This window comes from Tamandua tetradactyla, chromosome 2 (genome assembly GCF_023851605.1).
Source record: "Tamandua tetradactyla isolate mTamTet1 chromosome 2, mTamTet1.pri, whole genome shotgun sequence".
NCBI lineage: Eukaryota > Metazoa > Chordata > Mammalia > Pilosa > Myrmecophagidae > Tamandua > Tamandua tetradactyla.
Genome location: NC_135328.1, coordinates 44,040,906 through 44,054,935, shown reverse-complemented (window position 1 = coordinate 44,054,935; position 14,030 = coordinate 44,040,906). Strand labels below are relative to the sequence as shown.

The window sequence follows — 14,030 nt, the reverse complement described above, 5'->3', positions numbered from 1 at the left end:
TCTAAAAAAGTTCATCTGTGTTAGAATTGAGTTCTCCCTCCTCGTGGTTGGGGCCCAGTCTGCACCCAGGCCTTCCCAGGTAGCTGTGGGGAGTGATATGTTGAGGAAACTTGGTTCATTGAACAGGATAGCATGTTTAAGGAGGATGAGCAGTCAGGTGTCAAGAGGGGCTTTCATGGAGGTCCTAACAGTTGAGAAGTTTCAGTTAAAGGGCCTAAAGAGATGAACTCACTTCCTGTGAGCTGCAGTCCAGTGGAACATAGAACCCTGGTAACCAGGCACTTAGATTCCACAACAGCCCACCACCAGGCTCATTTAGCCAGAGATGGTCGACAGATCAACATGTTCTTGTGTTGCATCTGTAGAGCACAAGGATCTGGCATGAGAAAAGTTAGGAAGGAGACATTTTTCAATAGATGCAGGCATTGGCTGAACTCACCACCTCGCTGCCGCTGTCGGTTGGTCTGGGAGTTCCCGAAGGTAAATTAAAGTGGCCCAAGGTCAGACAATTCAGGAAATGCCAGCATTGTCATCCTGCCTCTGCAGCCCCATATCAGTCCTCCTTTCAGTGTGAGGAGGCATGAGGAACGCGGTCATCCACGGCCCGGTTGGGAAACCTCATGGGCATTTTGTGTTCACATCTGAAGTCAGGGATGGCTGTTGGGAAGGCAAGTGGTGATGGTGAGATAATCCCCATGCAACATGTTAATCCTGGGCCCAAGAGTTGTCATCTTCTATCGATGTGGACTGGGCAAGTGTGCAGACACCTGTCCACCTGATCAGGGTGGCAGAGGTTGCATGGGGCACCCCCCCCATGGTGATGGCCAGGAGGCCCCTTAACCTGGGCCAGCAGTGTGATCAAGTGAGAGCAGCATGGTGACTTCTCCAACCCTAAGCCCTGAGGCAGCTGGTACAGGCCAGAAGGCGCTGATACAACTGTAGTGTCTTCCCTTGTGTGCCAACCCATGGATTTGCCATCTGATTGACACAAAGTCTCCCTGCCAAAGCCATGAGGGTCTCCACCCCTCACCCATGCCAGCAACTTCTGCAGACCTGCCCTTGGCCAAATGGAAAGTCATTTTTCATTCTTTTGTTATAACATCTGAGAATGGATGAAGATATTTATTTTTACTTCTGATAAGACCATGAGCTCCTTCACATTTGGTTGCTTTTTCTCTTGTTACTGGTGGAAACCTGCTTGCCCTAGAGCAGTAAGTTGGATGGGACTTGCACCCCTTCTCTATACCTTAATCATCTTCACGCTCTCAAGGGTGATTTTGACTCAAAACGGGTTGACGCTATGACAACAGTTCTGGTGGAAATTGTACACTCCCATAAAACACCCCCTTGACCTTCCAGGGCGGGGACTGTGGCCTGTGTCTCTGCATCCTATTCCAGAAGCGAAGCTGCCTAGAAGATAGGGCCTCTTCCGGCTGGAAGTTCTTGAAGGGATTCCTTTCTAGGTCCATTTATGTCGTGCAGCAAGGAACCTCTTCTGTGTGTCCTAATGGACTGGTCCCCCATCCGACACCCCTGGTGAGAACCCCTGTAGTCGAATGGGTGTGTCACACACATACAAGGAAATCTGAATAGCTGGAGCCATGGAGCCTCCATAAGTGTGCAGCAGTTCAGTGACCACCAACAGTCTCTTACCATGGCTGCTTCCCTGTTTCTTCCTGGCCCAACTCTGAACATGCTGTTCTTTGGCCAGACTGGTGTCAGGGGGGCTAATGGAATCACTTTAGTGATTTGATTTCCAGATGTCCAGTGCAAATTGGATCCACATCCACATCAGGCCACCATTTGGGTTTGCTCTTCCCTGAGACTTCTGTTCAAGTCATCAGTCTATGGGGGTCTTTCCCCACCTGGGTCTTCCTGGCATTTGGTTTTTGGATCAGCAGGAATCACCATGGTTGCAGGTTCTCAGAACTCCCTTGAAGGCAAAAGACATTCAAATCTGGCTGTTGGTGTGAAAACTAAGGTGTTTCACCATCTCGGTCTTCTCCATGCACTGCCTCTAAAGTGGGGAAAAATGAGATGGGAACAGACCCTTCCCCTGCATGTCTGGAGCAGACCCTCCTCCAGAGGGTGGAGGGAAAATCATAAATGTCCAGTGTGAATGGTTCTGGCTTCTGTTCTGCAAAAAGTTAAGTCCCCCCTTGAAGTTTCCTCATCTCATGAATGCGGGTGGTTTGTGAGGATTCATGGGAATAAAGTGCTTTCCACGCATTGCTGCACAGCTTGCACTGTTACTCAACTCCCTCAATGACGATGTTTTCATGACTTCATAATTCCTTCACCTGAATTCCAGTTTGGAGTGTGGGACCTTTTTCTGCTATATGCATTCCTGTCCCACTTCTTGTCCCAAGGCAGGGGGGCCAGGGAAAGGCAGGTCTGCATACACCCCCCAGTCCTGCACCTCTCCTGGGTTCCCAGCTCAGTGGCTAACCACCTGCTATTGCTCTTCCAGTCTCAGGGTGCAAATGTGTCACGATTCCAGTGTGATCTGGAGGACTACACTGGCAAGGTGGGAGCATGGGAGAAGTTCCTGGAGTGCATGGTGGCAGCTGTCGAGGAGGGCGACCAGGCCTGCATATCCCTCCTCGTGTTCCATTACCGGGCCTTCCTTTCCACCCAACAGGTCCTGGACCGGGTGTCCAAAAGGTGAGCACATGCTCATCCTCAATCTCACCAGAGCTCTGACATGTATGAGCTGAATATCTGAAGGATGTCATTGCAGCACTTTGCCTCAGTTTCCTTCTTTTGCTAGTGGGATCATAGCAGGACCAACCTGCTGAGGTCAGTCATGATGCAGACCTTGGAAAGTGCTTCCCCATGTCAGGCTCTCTGGAAAGGAAGCTCGGTGGGGAGGGCTTGTCAACGTTTCAAAATTTCCTTTCCACATCAAGAAGCTGTGCTCCAAAGTGATCTTTGGAGTCTTGTATTCCCATTCCAAGGACGTTTGAGATTGCATCTAAGTGCATTCGGTCCTCGGTATAGCCTGAGTCCAGAATACTGGGGGCTGGCAGAGGAGCCCCAGGCCTGACCTGTTATCTGGGAAGATGCAGCTCAGGGATCACTCATATATCTTCATCAAAGATCTATGAAGAATAATCTAAGTGTAAGCAATTTTCAAGGCACTTAGCTTACATCATTGAAGAAAACTGCAAAGTGCTTGTGGCCTTGTGTTTGTCTGAGTTGGGGGTCAACAGTAGTACCAGACGTCATCAGTAGGGGCACAGTCATGAAGGTACATGTGACACACCCATATCCCCTCTAGGTATGGCAATATCTTCACTTTGTGTGACAGGGATAGAGGAGGCCAGGAATACCTGAAAATGTGAGTGAGGTCCGGGTGAGGAGAGAGGGGCTCCTTCCTGACAGTCCAGGATGGGGAGTGGGGGCCGGTGCCAGGAGTGACTGGACAGGTCCCTGAGTCTTTCTTATGATTCCCACGGGAGTGCAGAGATCTGGGCTCCATACCCTGCAGGGTGACAGGACTCACAGAGACCCATGGGAGAGTTCCTGGGGCACTGGGTGCAGAGTGCTCCCTGGGGCTCAGAGCCCACTCTAGACACACCCAACTCTGCTGCCCCTCCACCACACCAGCAGCACACAAAGATTAGGAGGTATAGGGAGAATGCAGCTCACAAATCCACCTCACTACCCAGTCCTGTGAGCCTGGCTGCGGGTGGCTGCAGTGGGCTGTGCCCATGCCCTTCAGGGACCATGATGGTGGGAAGAGGAGACCCTCACATGGATGGCAGAGAAGGAAGCGTGACCTCAGGGCATGACTCCAGAGTGAGGTGACATGATGGCCCAGGGGGACCTGAGGCAGGGGACATGCTCTGTTCCCTCATCAGGCAGTTGATGAAGCTCCTTCTGTGTACAAGTGCAGTACCATTGACTGAGCAGACACAGCCCATCCCTGTCCTTATGTCAGTTCTGTTCCAGTAGGAGGGTGCCCAGCAGAGACAGAGAGAAATAGTCTGTCTGACTGGTCTTGCCCAGGAGCCCCGCACCCGGGAGGGTGGTCACCAGAGGGCAGTGTGGTAGGAACGACTGTTCTTCACTCTGGGGCCCTGTCCACCCCCAGCACCTTCTCCTGCCTCCTGCTGACCTGGCTCCATGAATTTCCTGATGATTTCTGCGAGCCCCCGGACTTTCCCAGTCTCAAGTAGCTCGTGCCCTTCACACAGATGGCACTGCCTAGGTCTGCCCTGGAGAGGTAGGCTCAGGTCCTCCTCTCTGAGCTGGAGCTGTCAGGGCCCAGTGAGACCCAGACACAGGGTGAGGAGCATGGAGGTAGGAATGGGTGGGGTGTAGTGGAGGAGGTGGGGGTCACAGGGTTAAACTCCCTTTTTTGCCTTTGGGCAGAAAGTCAAGAGGGCATCAGCCACTCCCCTGAGCTCTCGCAATCTGCAAGACTTTCTGAGGGTGGCATCCTTGGGGGAAGTGGTGCAGGTAGAGGCAGTACAGGCTTTTCTGGGTCGAGAAAGGTCCATAGCAAGCCAGTTATGTTGTTGCATCTTCCACCTCTCGGGGCTCTTATGTGAGACCCAGAGTTTCAAACCACTGTAGTGTCCCCTCCAGGCCAGTTCCATCTGTGGCAGCAGAAATCCTGCCAGCTGCAGAGCTAAAGGCATCTGTGGCAGCGCCTCCAATGCCACCTACTGATGTGGAGCCACCGTGGCCTCCAGAGCTCCTTTCACCTACTCCGGCAATCCTCACTCCAGTTCCAAAGAGAAAGGCACCTCTGATACCACCTGCCTGGCCATCTCTAGAGGCTGCATCATCCCCAGTTCAGGAGCCGAAGCTGGAGACATCACCTGCTTTACCAGCAGAGCTGGTGGTGGCTCTGATGCCACCTCAGTTGCCACCCTCAGACCAAAAACCTGTAGCTTCTCTGGATCTGGCACCTACTGCCTCACCACCTGAGGCACCCACTGAGCAGCAGAGGGCATGAGGTGCCACCTGCAGTGCCATCTGTTGAACTGCAGTCAACGCCAGCTGTCCCTCCAACGGAAGATTATTCTTGCTCCTTACGTGGTCGCCGAGAGCAGGGCTGAGGGAGGGGAATGCCCCCGTCTTGACATTCCCTCCCAGGCTGCTGCAGAGCAGCTCACCCATGCGTGGTGAGCATCTGAGTTTCTTAGGGGGGAATGTGGTGGACATTTTCTGGCATCTGCTGTCCCTGAATTGTCATTCCCAGACCTGGGATCCAATGATCTGGGTCCAAATCCCAGCTCCACCATTTTCCAGCCTGGTGACATGGGCAAGTTCTTCATTCCTAAGGCCTCATATTCCCAGCTGGAGAGGACATCGCAGGACACTGCCCTGACCATGCGTGTCACAGCACGGGAGTGCAGACAATAAACATATTAGGACCAAGGAGAACTGGTCAGGGACTGGCCTGTTGGGGGGCAGAGAGGAATATCAGATGGGCAGCAGAGTCCAGGGCTAGCCCAGCCATCTGTCCCAGAGGCCTCCCTGGCCTCCACATGCATCAGACATGATGTGTCCTGGACATGAGGATGGGCTCCACACTAAGGTCCTGGATGTAGCAGCAGCAGGGGATATGCGTGTGAATGAGATTAGATGGAGTCACACAGATGTCAGGAGGTGCAGAACGTGCTCCCTGTACTGCGTCCTCAGCATGTGGAGTTGGAGTCTCTGTCCTGTGCTTGGCGGTGGTGAGGAAGGACTTGAGGAAACTGCAGCTCTCTCCTCCCTGCCAGCATAAGGGTCCTGGGTTTTGCAAATGCTGGGCACCATCAAGGAGCAGAGAACCAAAGCCAGAGGCCCTTTCATGTCCCAAAACACAATGTCCACCTGCAAAGCTGCTGCTTAGAACACTGGGCAGTGGCCTGTGGATGGTGGGCTCTGCATTGGGTGGCACAAGGCAGCGTGACACTCCTGCCCTCCCCAGGAGCTGTTCAGGAAGTTGGTAGATTTCAATTGTGTGCATGCCATCTCGACCTTGCGCTCAGAAAAAGGTGAGCAGCACCTGGTGCCCACCATCCGCGCCACCATCACCTGGATGCACCGTGTCTCCAACTGTGTAATAACCACCTGCCTCAGCGACTACAGCACAAGAGCCTCGGACAGGGCCAGGATCCTGGAGCACTGGATAGAGGTAGCCAGGGTACGCTGTGGGTGAGCAGGACCTCCCAGCACCTGGGTCATGGGTATCACTCTTGGCTTTGACCAGTTCTCAGGATTGGAATCTGTGGTCCAAGTCACTTCCTGGGTCCCACCCCTGCGTGTCTCCTGGAACATTCTTTACCTTGCCTGTCTGGGGAGTGGGGCACTCACTTCCTACCTCCTCTCCTTCCTCAGCTGGAGCTAAAGCGCTCCTCCCTGAGTTGTGTCATGGGCTGGGCACAGGCTGTGTTTTGGGGTGTTTCTGCATGTCAGGGTCATCCAGAAGTGGAGATGCCAACTTGTTCCTCTTTCTCAGCTCATTCCTTTCTCCTTCCCCAGGAATGCCAAGTGCTCCAGAACTTTGCATCCCTGCATGCAATCCTGTCTGCTCTAAGGAGGAACTCCATCCAGCACTTGAAGCAGACATGGAAGGAAGCATCCAGGTGGGCTGGCCCTCTCCACACAGCCCCTGGGAGAACCAAAGATCTTGCCAAGGGCAGGAAATTGTCCCCCCAGTGGCCTTAGCCCTGCCGGATGGCAGCACCTCCTGTGACTGACAATGACATGGGTGGGTGGTCTGAGTCTCCATGTGACCTCAGCATTCCTACCTGCAAAGAGAGTGGCTGACCTGTCAGGTAAAAGCCAAGCCTTGGGGGAACCTTTTGAGGGTTTTCTCCAAGGCAGTGCATTGCTTTGCCCAACCAAAATCAAAATGAAATAAGAAGGCATCTCATTTGATATGGGAAATGGGTCCCATATGATATAGAAGGTTTATAGTCCCTCAGTTTCCAACCCATTCATCCAGGCCATTGGGATCCCTGAAGTCTAAAATCAAATGGATTTTGCACTCACACCCATTCTTACCGTCCCTCCAAACATTCTGTTCTTCCTTCTCCCCAAAGGGACAGCATTTATCATTTGCAAATGATGAGTAAAACCTCCCTGAAAAGAGAATTGCCAGGCCAGGTAAAGTGGAGGCAGGTGGTGGCGCCATGGTGGGAATATTCCTTGAAAAATTCCAGGATGGTCTTGTCTAGACTAAGAGGGAGAGGGATTTCTTTGGCTTGGCACTGCTCAGGAGCAGTTCGGGGGCAGGAGGCACTGGTCCTTGGGTATGGTAGATGTAGTTGGGCCATTTCAGGAACAGATAATAAATGGAAAGTTTTAGCCAGTGTCCTTCTCAGCTGTAAGACTCTCCTCTGTTGCCACATGGGCAGTGACTTATGTTCCAGCATGGGATGAGAATTGTTTGGAGGATTTATGAATTTATGTCCATTGCTGTGTGGAATAGGCAGTTCTGGGCAGAGGGAATTTCCTAAGGGACTCCTTGGTGAGGACAGCCTTCTGGCATGGCCTTGGGGAGCGATGGGGGTCAGAAATTCCTTTGGGCTCAGGATGGCAGGACTGGACACCCACAGCTCCAGAGCTACCACCACCTTCTCCCTGCGTGGCTCACCCACTGGGTTGTCGGCCACAAAGCATGAGGGCAGGAAAACCAATCCCTGGGCAGTGGTGCTGAGTGCTGAGTTGACTTCAGCTCAGACAAAGCTGGGCAGAGCCACCCACTCCTCCAACTCACAGCAGGACCAGGGGCAGGTGATGGCCTTGTGGGGCCTCTGTTTGTCATGTGGAAATGCTGTGAGACCACGCTGTGCTGCCTTCTTCATATGGGAGCCCACAGGGGTTCAAGAGAACACAGGAATGTGGTTGAACTTTCCTCTGGTTGTGATGGGAGGAGGAACTGGAGAGAGCACCCTGATAACATTATGGAACACTCAGTTATCTGGGACACATTTCATGCCTGCACTTTGCACATGACACAGGAGACTCCGGGTGGTCAGCCCACTTGGTCAATGTCACACCACAGGGAGTGCTGCTCCTCGGTTGCATCCCAGTCAGGGCTGACAATTGGTGACAGCAGCGTTTCTGTCAACTGACACCTCCAGGCTGCCCACACCCCAGTCAGGCAGGTGGACTGATGGGGTGAGGGGAGGATGACTTCCCGGACCTTGTCCACCTTGGTAGGAAGGGATCTCTAAGGAGTCCAGCAGGGAGGTGATACCAAGGAGACAGCAAGAGAGGCTACTGTGGGAGACAGTGAGGGTGCCTGAGGACACCGAGAGTCATGGTGGGTTGGCATCCATTACTGTACAGGGTTTACTTCTTCTTGCACCACTGCTTTCTGTGCCTCTGAGCCTGGGAAGCCTCCATTAGACATACCATCATCTAGACCCTGAGATGGAGGCTTGACCAGGTAGTTTATAGGAGGCCCTGATTGTTCGCAGTCCAAGGGAAGGCCTTGACAGAGCCCAGTTGAAGGTGGATCTGGGAGGGATGGTTGAGCAACCTCATACTGTTTTGTGATTTGCCAAGAGCCATCACTGGGAGGTGACTAGCAGTGCTCTTGCAGTCCAAGGTGTTGGAGGGGAACTCGGTAGGAGGTGGCTGAGCGCCCCAGATGTCGGCAGGGTGAAGTCTGGGTGTGAGAAGGGGTCTGAGAGAAGGAGACTTCAGGGTGGGGGTCTTGGGTGGGGTTCAGCTGGCTTAGACACTCCATCCACACCTGATGCCACTGTTTTCCCCCAACCCACCGTTCCCCCCTGTGGATGTTTTTATCAGAGCTGGCCTCCCTTTAGTTAGCTCCCACAGGCTCTCGGGAAGTGAGTAGGACTTGGGGCCAGGAGGAGGGTGTCGAGTCCCATCAGCATAGTGGAGAGAGCCCCTCCCTGAGCCCTGTGCTCTCAGCCCAGGGCACAGCTCATCCATAGGAGCCCTGGGAGCTGAGGCATCATGGGCCCCTTCCAGCCGTGGAAGCGAAGTGTGCACAGAAGCCATAGGCCTTGTCCTTCTCCCATATCCCCTCCTGGCTGAGCTGGGCACAAACTGTCCCTCAGGTGTGGGCATTGGGGGAGAGTAGAGTCGGCCTCTCCATGGTGAGACTGCTGCTGAGTCACTTCCTGCCTGACCTGCATTCTCCCCATCTGCATTCAGAGACGGTTAGGCTGGAAGGTCCCTATGCCTCTGCCCAGGGCCCCCTGTTCTCGTGCCCAGATCCCTGAATAGGTCTGAACCCTGCGAGGGCTGGCCTGGCCCTGGTGGTCCCTCCCAATAGTTGCACAGGAGAGGGTGAGGGGGCTGTTCAGGGCCTTTTGGGGCCTCTGCTGAAGGACCTGGCTTTGCGTCATGCAGGGGAGATTGAGAAATTATGAAGTAGGATTGAAGGTGAAGAGCTGGGGACATCACTGCAGGGTTGAGGTGCGGGAGGAGGGTCTGAGACTCACAGGGCATAACATCCCATTGCTCCTTCCACCTTCAGTTTCTCACCAAGAGTGTTTGTTTCACAGAGATGAGGTAGAACTTTCCTACGGGGCTTGGGAAGGTGTTGGCATCAAGGACATTTCCCTGCAGGAGGGCCTGTGAGAATACTGGGAACAGGGAGGCTTTGGATGAGAGTGCAGGGAAGGAGGCGGCTCCTGTGACCAAATCCACAGACCCCAGCTGTAGCCCCTATTCCACCCAGCAAGGCCACCCTGGCCTCTTCTCCATCTTCTCCTTCCCTCTGCCCCAGGAATACAAAGTCATTCCCAGGATTGAGCACCTCCAGGTGGGATGCACCTATATCCACTTTTGACTCATGGAGGAATTTAAGGCCTGGTTTGGGGCTGTGGAATAGCTCAGCGCTTCTGAGTGGTAAGGCCAGGGCAGAAGGTAACAGCAGCAGGGCCCCGCCATGAGCTGTGGCTTTCTGTAGCCTCACAGCAGCCCTCTGCCCTGTAGCTTCCATCTGTCTTGTGAGTGGACGCCCCTGGCCCTGTCGGCCAACAACACACTTGATGCCCCAAACCTCCCAGAAGTTGTCAAGCATCTGAGCACAGAAAGAGTTCCCTTTCCAGGCTGGCAGGTACAGCTGCCTCGGGGCTTAGTGTCTTGTTGGACTCAGCATCACCTCAGGGTGTCTACTCTTTAGCATTGGGGACCCTACTCCTCTCCTGATCAACCCTGTGACAGCACCATGCCCCCATCGTTCTGGGCCTGGGTGTCCCATGATGGAAATAGGAGATGCTGAGTGATCTCTCTGGTGCCTGGGGTTCAAGGCTTCTGTGCCCTGCAGGAGACCTTAGCAGGTTGGCCTCAGTGATGAGGACAATAGGCACAGGAGGGAGTAGATGGATCCCTGGCACTGGCCCCCACTAAGGCGCCCTTCTATCCAGCCCCAGGTACTCAGCGCTGAACCTTGCTACAGGGGTTCCTCTCTGCCCAGTGTCCGGCTCCAGCTTGGGTGTGACCTCAGCAGTGGAGTCGCAGCTGTCTCACTCCCTGGACGTGAGACCGATGCCTCCAAGTCTGACCTGGAAATGAGTGTGGGCCTCATCTCCAAAAACCCTGATGGCCAGGAGAAACAGGTGACTGCCGATTTTTCTCCCTGAAGGTCTGTCTTCTGGGCCCCTTTCCAGTTCCAGCCCTCCCCTCTCCACACCCTCAAAAGGGGTCAAGAGTCCTGACTTGGAAACAGGTTTTCAAACCCCCTGAAGCTAGTCATCAGATGAAAGTGTCCCCTAGGCTCTGGGGTTGACCCTGCTCTCACCGTCGTCCCACAGATTGGTGACTTGACCTTCTCCTCAGACCACCCACAGCCCAGGTTCCCTCTGAGTGCCCACAGAGCCTCGGGCCTCCTGTCCTTCCATACCAAGCAGTTGGGCAAATCCTACATCATCCCCGTCAGCCTAGATGGGGACCATGGCCACATGTCTAAGAGCATCGTGGTGAGCTGGATGGTTGGCTGACCCTGGGGGCCCGTCGCTGGAGAGACAGGAATGCAGAATGATTGACATGTTCTTGCCCTGCCCTCCTGGAACTGCCAGCCTAGTGGGTTCTGAAAGACTGACATCCATGCAGATCCACAAGTAGTAAAGAAAAGTGTTCGGTGTCAGTCAGGGTTGAGGACAGTGGACATGGATGTGAGGCTTCCACTTTGAGGTTGGCCAGCCTGGGAAAACCTCACTGAGGCAGCCCCTGGCAGAACGGAGGGAAAGGACCACATGGAGAGCCCCAAGTTCAACATGGGTCTGGCCCAACGGAGGACACTCATGTGGTCAGAGGTGAAGACACATGGGCCAGGTGATATGACTGAGGTCACGGAGGCCTCAGGGGTTGAATCACATCTAACTGCGTGTAGGGTAGAGGCAGGGAAGCCAGTTAAGGGGTGCCACCACTACCCAGGAATGGAGTGTAGGGACTGATGCAGGGAAGAGGCCATGAGAGAAGCAGATTCTGGATAGATCTGATCTTGGAGCCACCTCATCCCTGACCTGCACAAAGACTGCCTGAGGTGCTGGATTAGACATAGGCCCAGCTCTGCAGTTCAGTTTTGGACTGGAGTTTGGGTGGGTGTATCAAGATTTCACAGTATGACTCTTTATCTGAGCCATGCCCAAGATCAGGTCTTGACACTGGAGTGGGTCCCCTCAACCACCACATGCCTGTCACACAGTAGGCCTCTGGGCATCCAGCTACTCTTCCTTGCTGCCATCAGGCTTAGACTACATGTCTGTTCTCAGAGTCACTAATTCTGTCATCCTTGAGTGGCCTGTTCAAGAGGACAGGTCTCAGGGAGAAAAGGGATGCCCAAGGAGTGGTGGGAGGAGCTGGCCCCGAGTGGCCACATCTGTCCCCAACATCTTGGGTTATAGGGTGACCTCTGGAAGCCATCAGCTCAGCAGGCCTAGGATCAGAGGTAAGGGGCTCAGCCCTAGGGCCATGACCTGTAAGGGAGACATGCCTTTCTAGTAGGAAATGGGATGGAATGATTGGAAAGGGCCCTCCTTCCATGGAGGTCTATGAGGGGAGCAGCAGAGGGCAGTGGGGCCACTCTACACCCAGACCCAACTGGGGTCTTTGGGCCCTGTGCTCCCTGCTGAGACAGCTCCAGCAGGGCCCCTGCCACTGCCCTCTTGGGAACCAGCTCCAGAACCCATGTCCTGATGGCCTGTCCCCTGACATGCCCAGATCAACTGCTATGACAGGGCTCTGGCTGTGATCCTTAAAGCCCTGGATGAAGACCACCTGGATCTGGAGGCAGTAAAGGGCTACAAGCTGGTGAAAATCATTTCACCAGATTGAAGTAAGTCAGGGAGCTGGTCCAGGAGTTTCTCTGTGACGGGGCAGCCTCAGCACTCTCCTCCTAGCCCCCGCCACCTGGGGTATCTGCCCAAGACAACCTCCCAAAAGGAGGTGTTCAGAATTTCGGAGTCCTTGGGGTCTGAAGTCTCTCCCCCTGTGACTGGCATCTCCTCTCCATGTGTCATCCCTGGGTGTGGCCCAAGCACTGGAGCCCTAGTGCAGGGCTGTGGGATTGAGATGCAAGACAAAGGTCTCTCTTCTTGCCCCAGGATCTCTGGGGGCAGGGCACCCTCTAGCCAGGATGGGCTGAGTTGTGCATCCCAAACAATTATAGGTCTGTGGACACCAATAGCAAATATTGAAGTCCATGTTTTATGATGCCAAGGCAAAACAAAAGCCTCTTGATCCTCTTTGGAGGCTCCAGGGACCCAATTCAATATTCCCAGCAGTGACATGGAGCCAGGCAGCCTGGGGTCTGAGCCCATAGATCAGCTACTCATGTGCTGTTGTCTGTTTCTTGTCCCCAGTGGGAGAGAAAAATACTCCATTTGAGAGCATAGAGCCTCTCCATATGCTGTAAGTGTAACTTTATCAATTATTATTTTTATTATTGGTGAGCTGCTCATGCCTTCTCACCCATTAGCCCAGGGAATCAGTTCTGACTCCTAGAACATTGTTTCCTATATCCTACCTAATCTTCCATCAGCATTTTGTTGAGATGAGCAGAGTAAGTGGGACTGTGTCTTTCAGAAAAGGAAATCTGAGTTCCCACAGAAGTAGGCAGACCACAGAGGCAGGAGCAGGAAGTCTGACGAGCATTATGGTACAGCACTCTCTAGGCCGGAGCAGTCAGGTGGCAAAGAGGATCAGAGCAGAAGTCAATGCTCACTTGAGGGACTTCAGGGCGTAGAGGACCTCCTGGCCCCCTGTACTTGGCCTGCCCTGCCTTGGGACTCAGTTACCTTTTCCCCAAGAGTGCAGTATTCAGGGACATCTGCCTTCGAGAATGCTTCTTATAGCACCTATCTCCCCATCAGTGAAGGCATCAAGCACTTGGCCATAAGGTGTGCTGGTGGGAGGACCTTCTGTTAGCTCTAGGCTGAGGTTCCCAGGGGTGCAGTCGGAGTCACGTGATTACAAGATTTGTTGGGTCAGTGCTTCTTGAGTTTTGCCTTTGGGCAGGCATCAGTCCAAGGGCTCTTTGGTGGTTCTGGAGCTAATTGGGAGACTCATGTCCCTGGGAAAGTGTGACTTTGCATGCTGCACAAGGAGTGGAGTGGTTTGGGAAACCCTGTAAGCACAGCTGACTGTGCCTCTCTCTGTCCCCACCAGGGCTGAACATTCCTGATGATGGTAATGTCTTCTATGCCATGGATCCTTCAGGAAATTATCATTTACTTCTAATGAATCAGACCTTCCGCATGGTGAAGAAAATGAAGAAGAGAGCCCACTCCACCCTTCTTTGCAGGAAGAAGAAGGGGATCAAGTGGTCAAGGGGCTGCTTCTAAGTGGCCTTGATGCCTGTTGGCCTTAGGGTCACCCTGCCTGTGTCCAGCTGGTCAGGTGGCTTAGCCATCCCCAGGGAGACTAGGCCAGTCCAGGCAGCCACTTCCCTCCCACAAGTGACCCAGGGCCTCCCAGCCCCAGGCAAGTTCCATCCCTGAGCCTTTCCTCCTACGTGGCATGACCCTGCCCCTTGACAGGCTAACCTGGACACCAGATATTATACTGCCCCCCCAGATAAAATATATAATTTTGTATGTATT

General features: G+C 53.7%; 1 protein-coding gene across 2 annotated transcripts; it reads left to right on the top strand.

Annotated features, from left to right (window-relative positions):
• Positions 1–333: 333 nt before the first annotated feature.
• Positions 334–13,406, top strand: LOC143659913 (uncharacterized). 2 transcript variants are annotated; one of them, XM_077133315.1, is made up of 5 exons: positions 334–480; positions 6,484–6,587; positions 10,356–10,547; positions 12,151–12,265; positions 12,792–13,406. In XM_077133315.1, the coding sequence occupies exons 1-4, from the start codon at positions 417–419 to the stop codon at positions 12,262–12,264; spliced, it is 474 nt and encodes a 157-aa protein (XP_076989430.1). In that variant the 5' UTR covers positions 334–416; the 3' UTR covers position 12,265; positions 12,792–13,406. The 2 variants fall into 2 exon arrangements, with proteins under 2 accessions (XP_076989430.1, XP_076989438.1); XM_077133323.1 differs by lacking the exon at positions 12,792–13,406 and having other exon boundaries at positions 12,151–12,315.
• Positions 13,407–14,030: the final 624 nt, after the last annotated feature.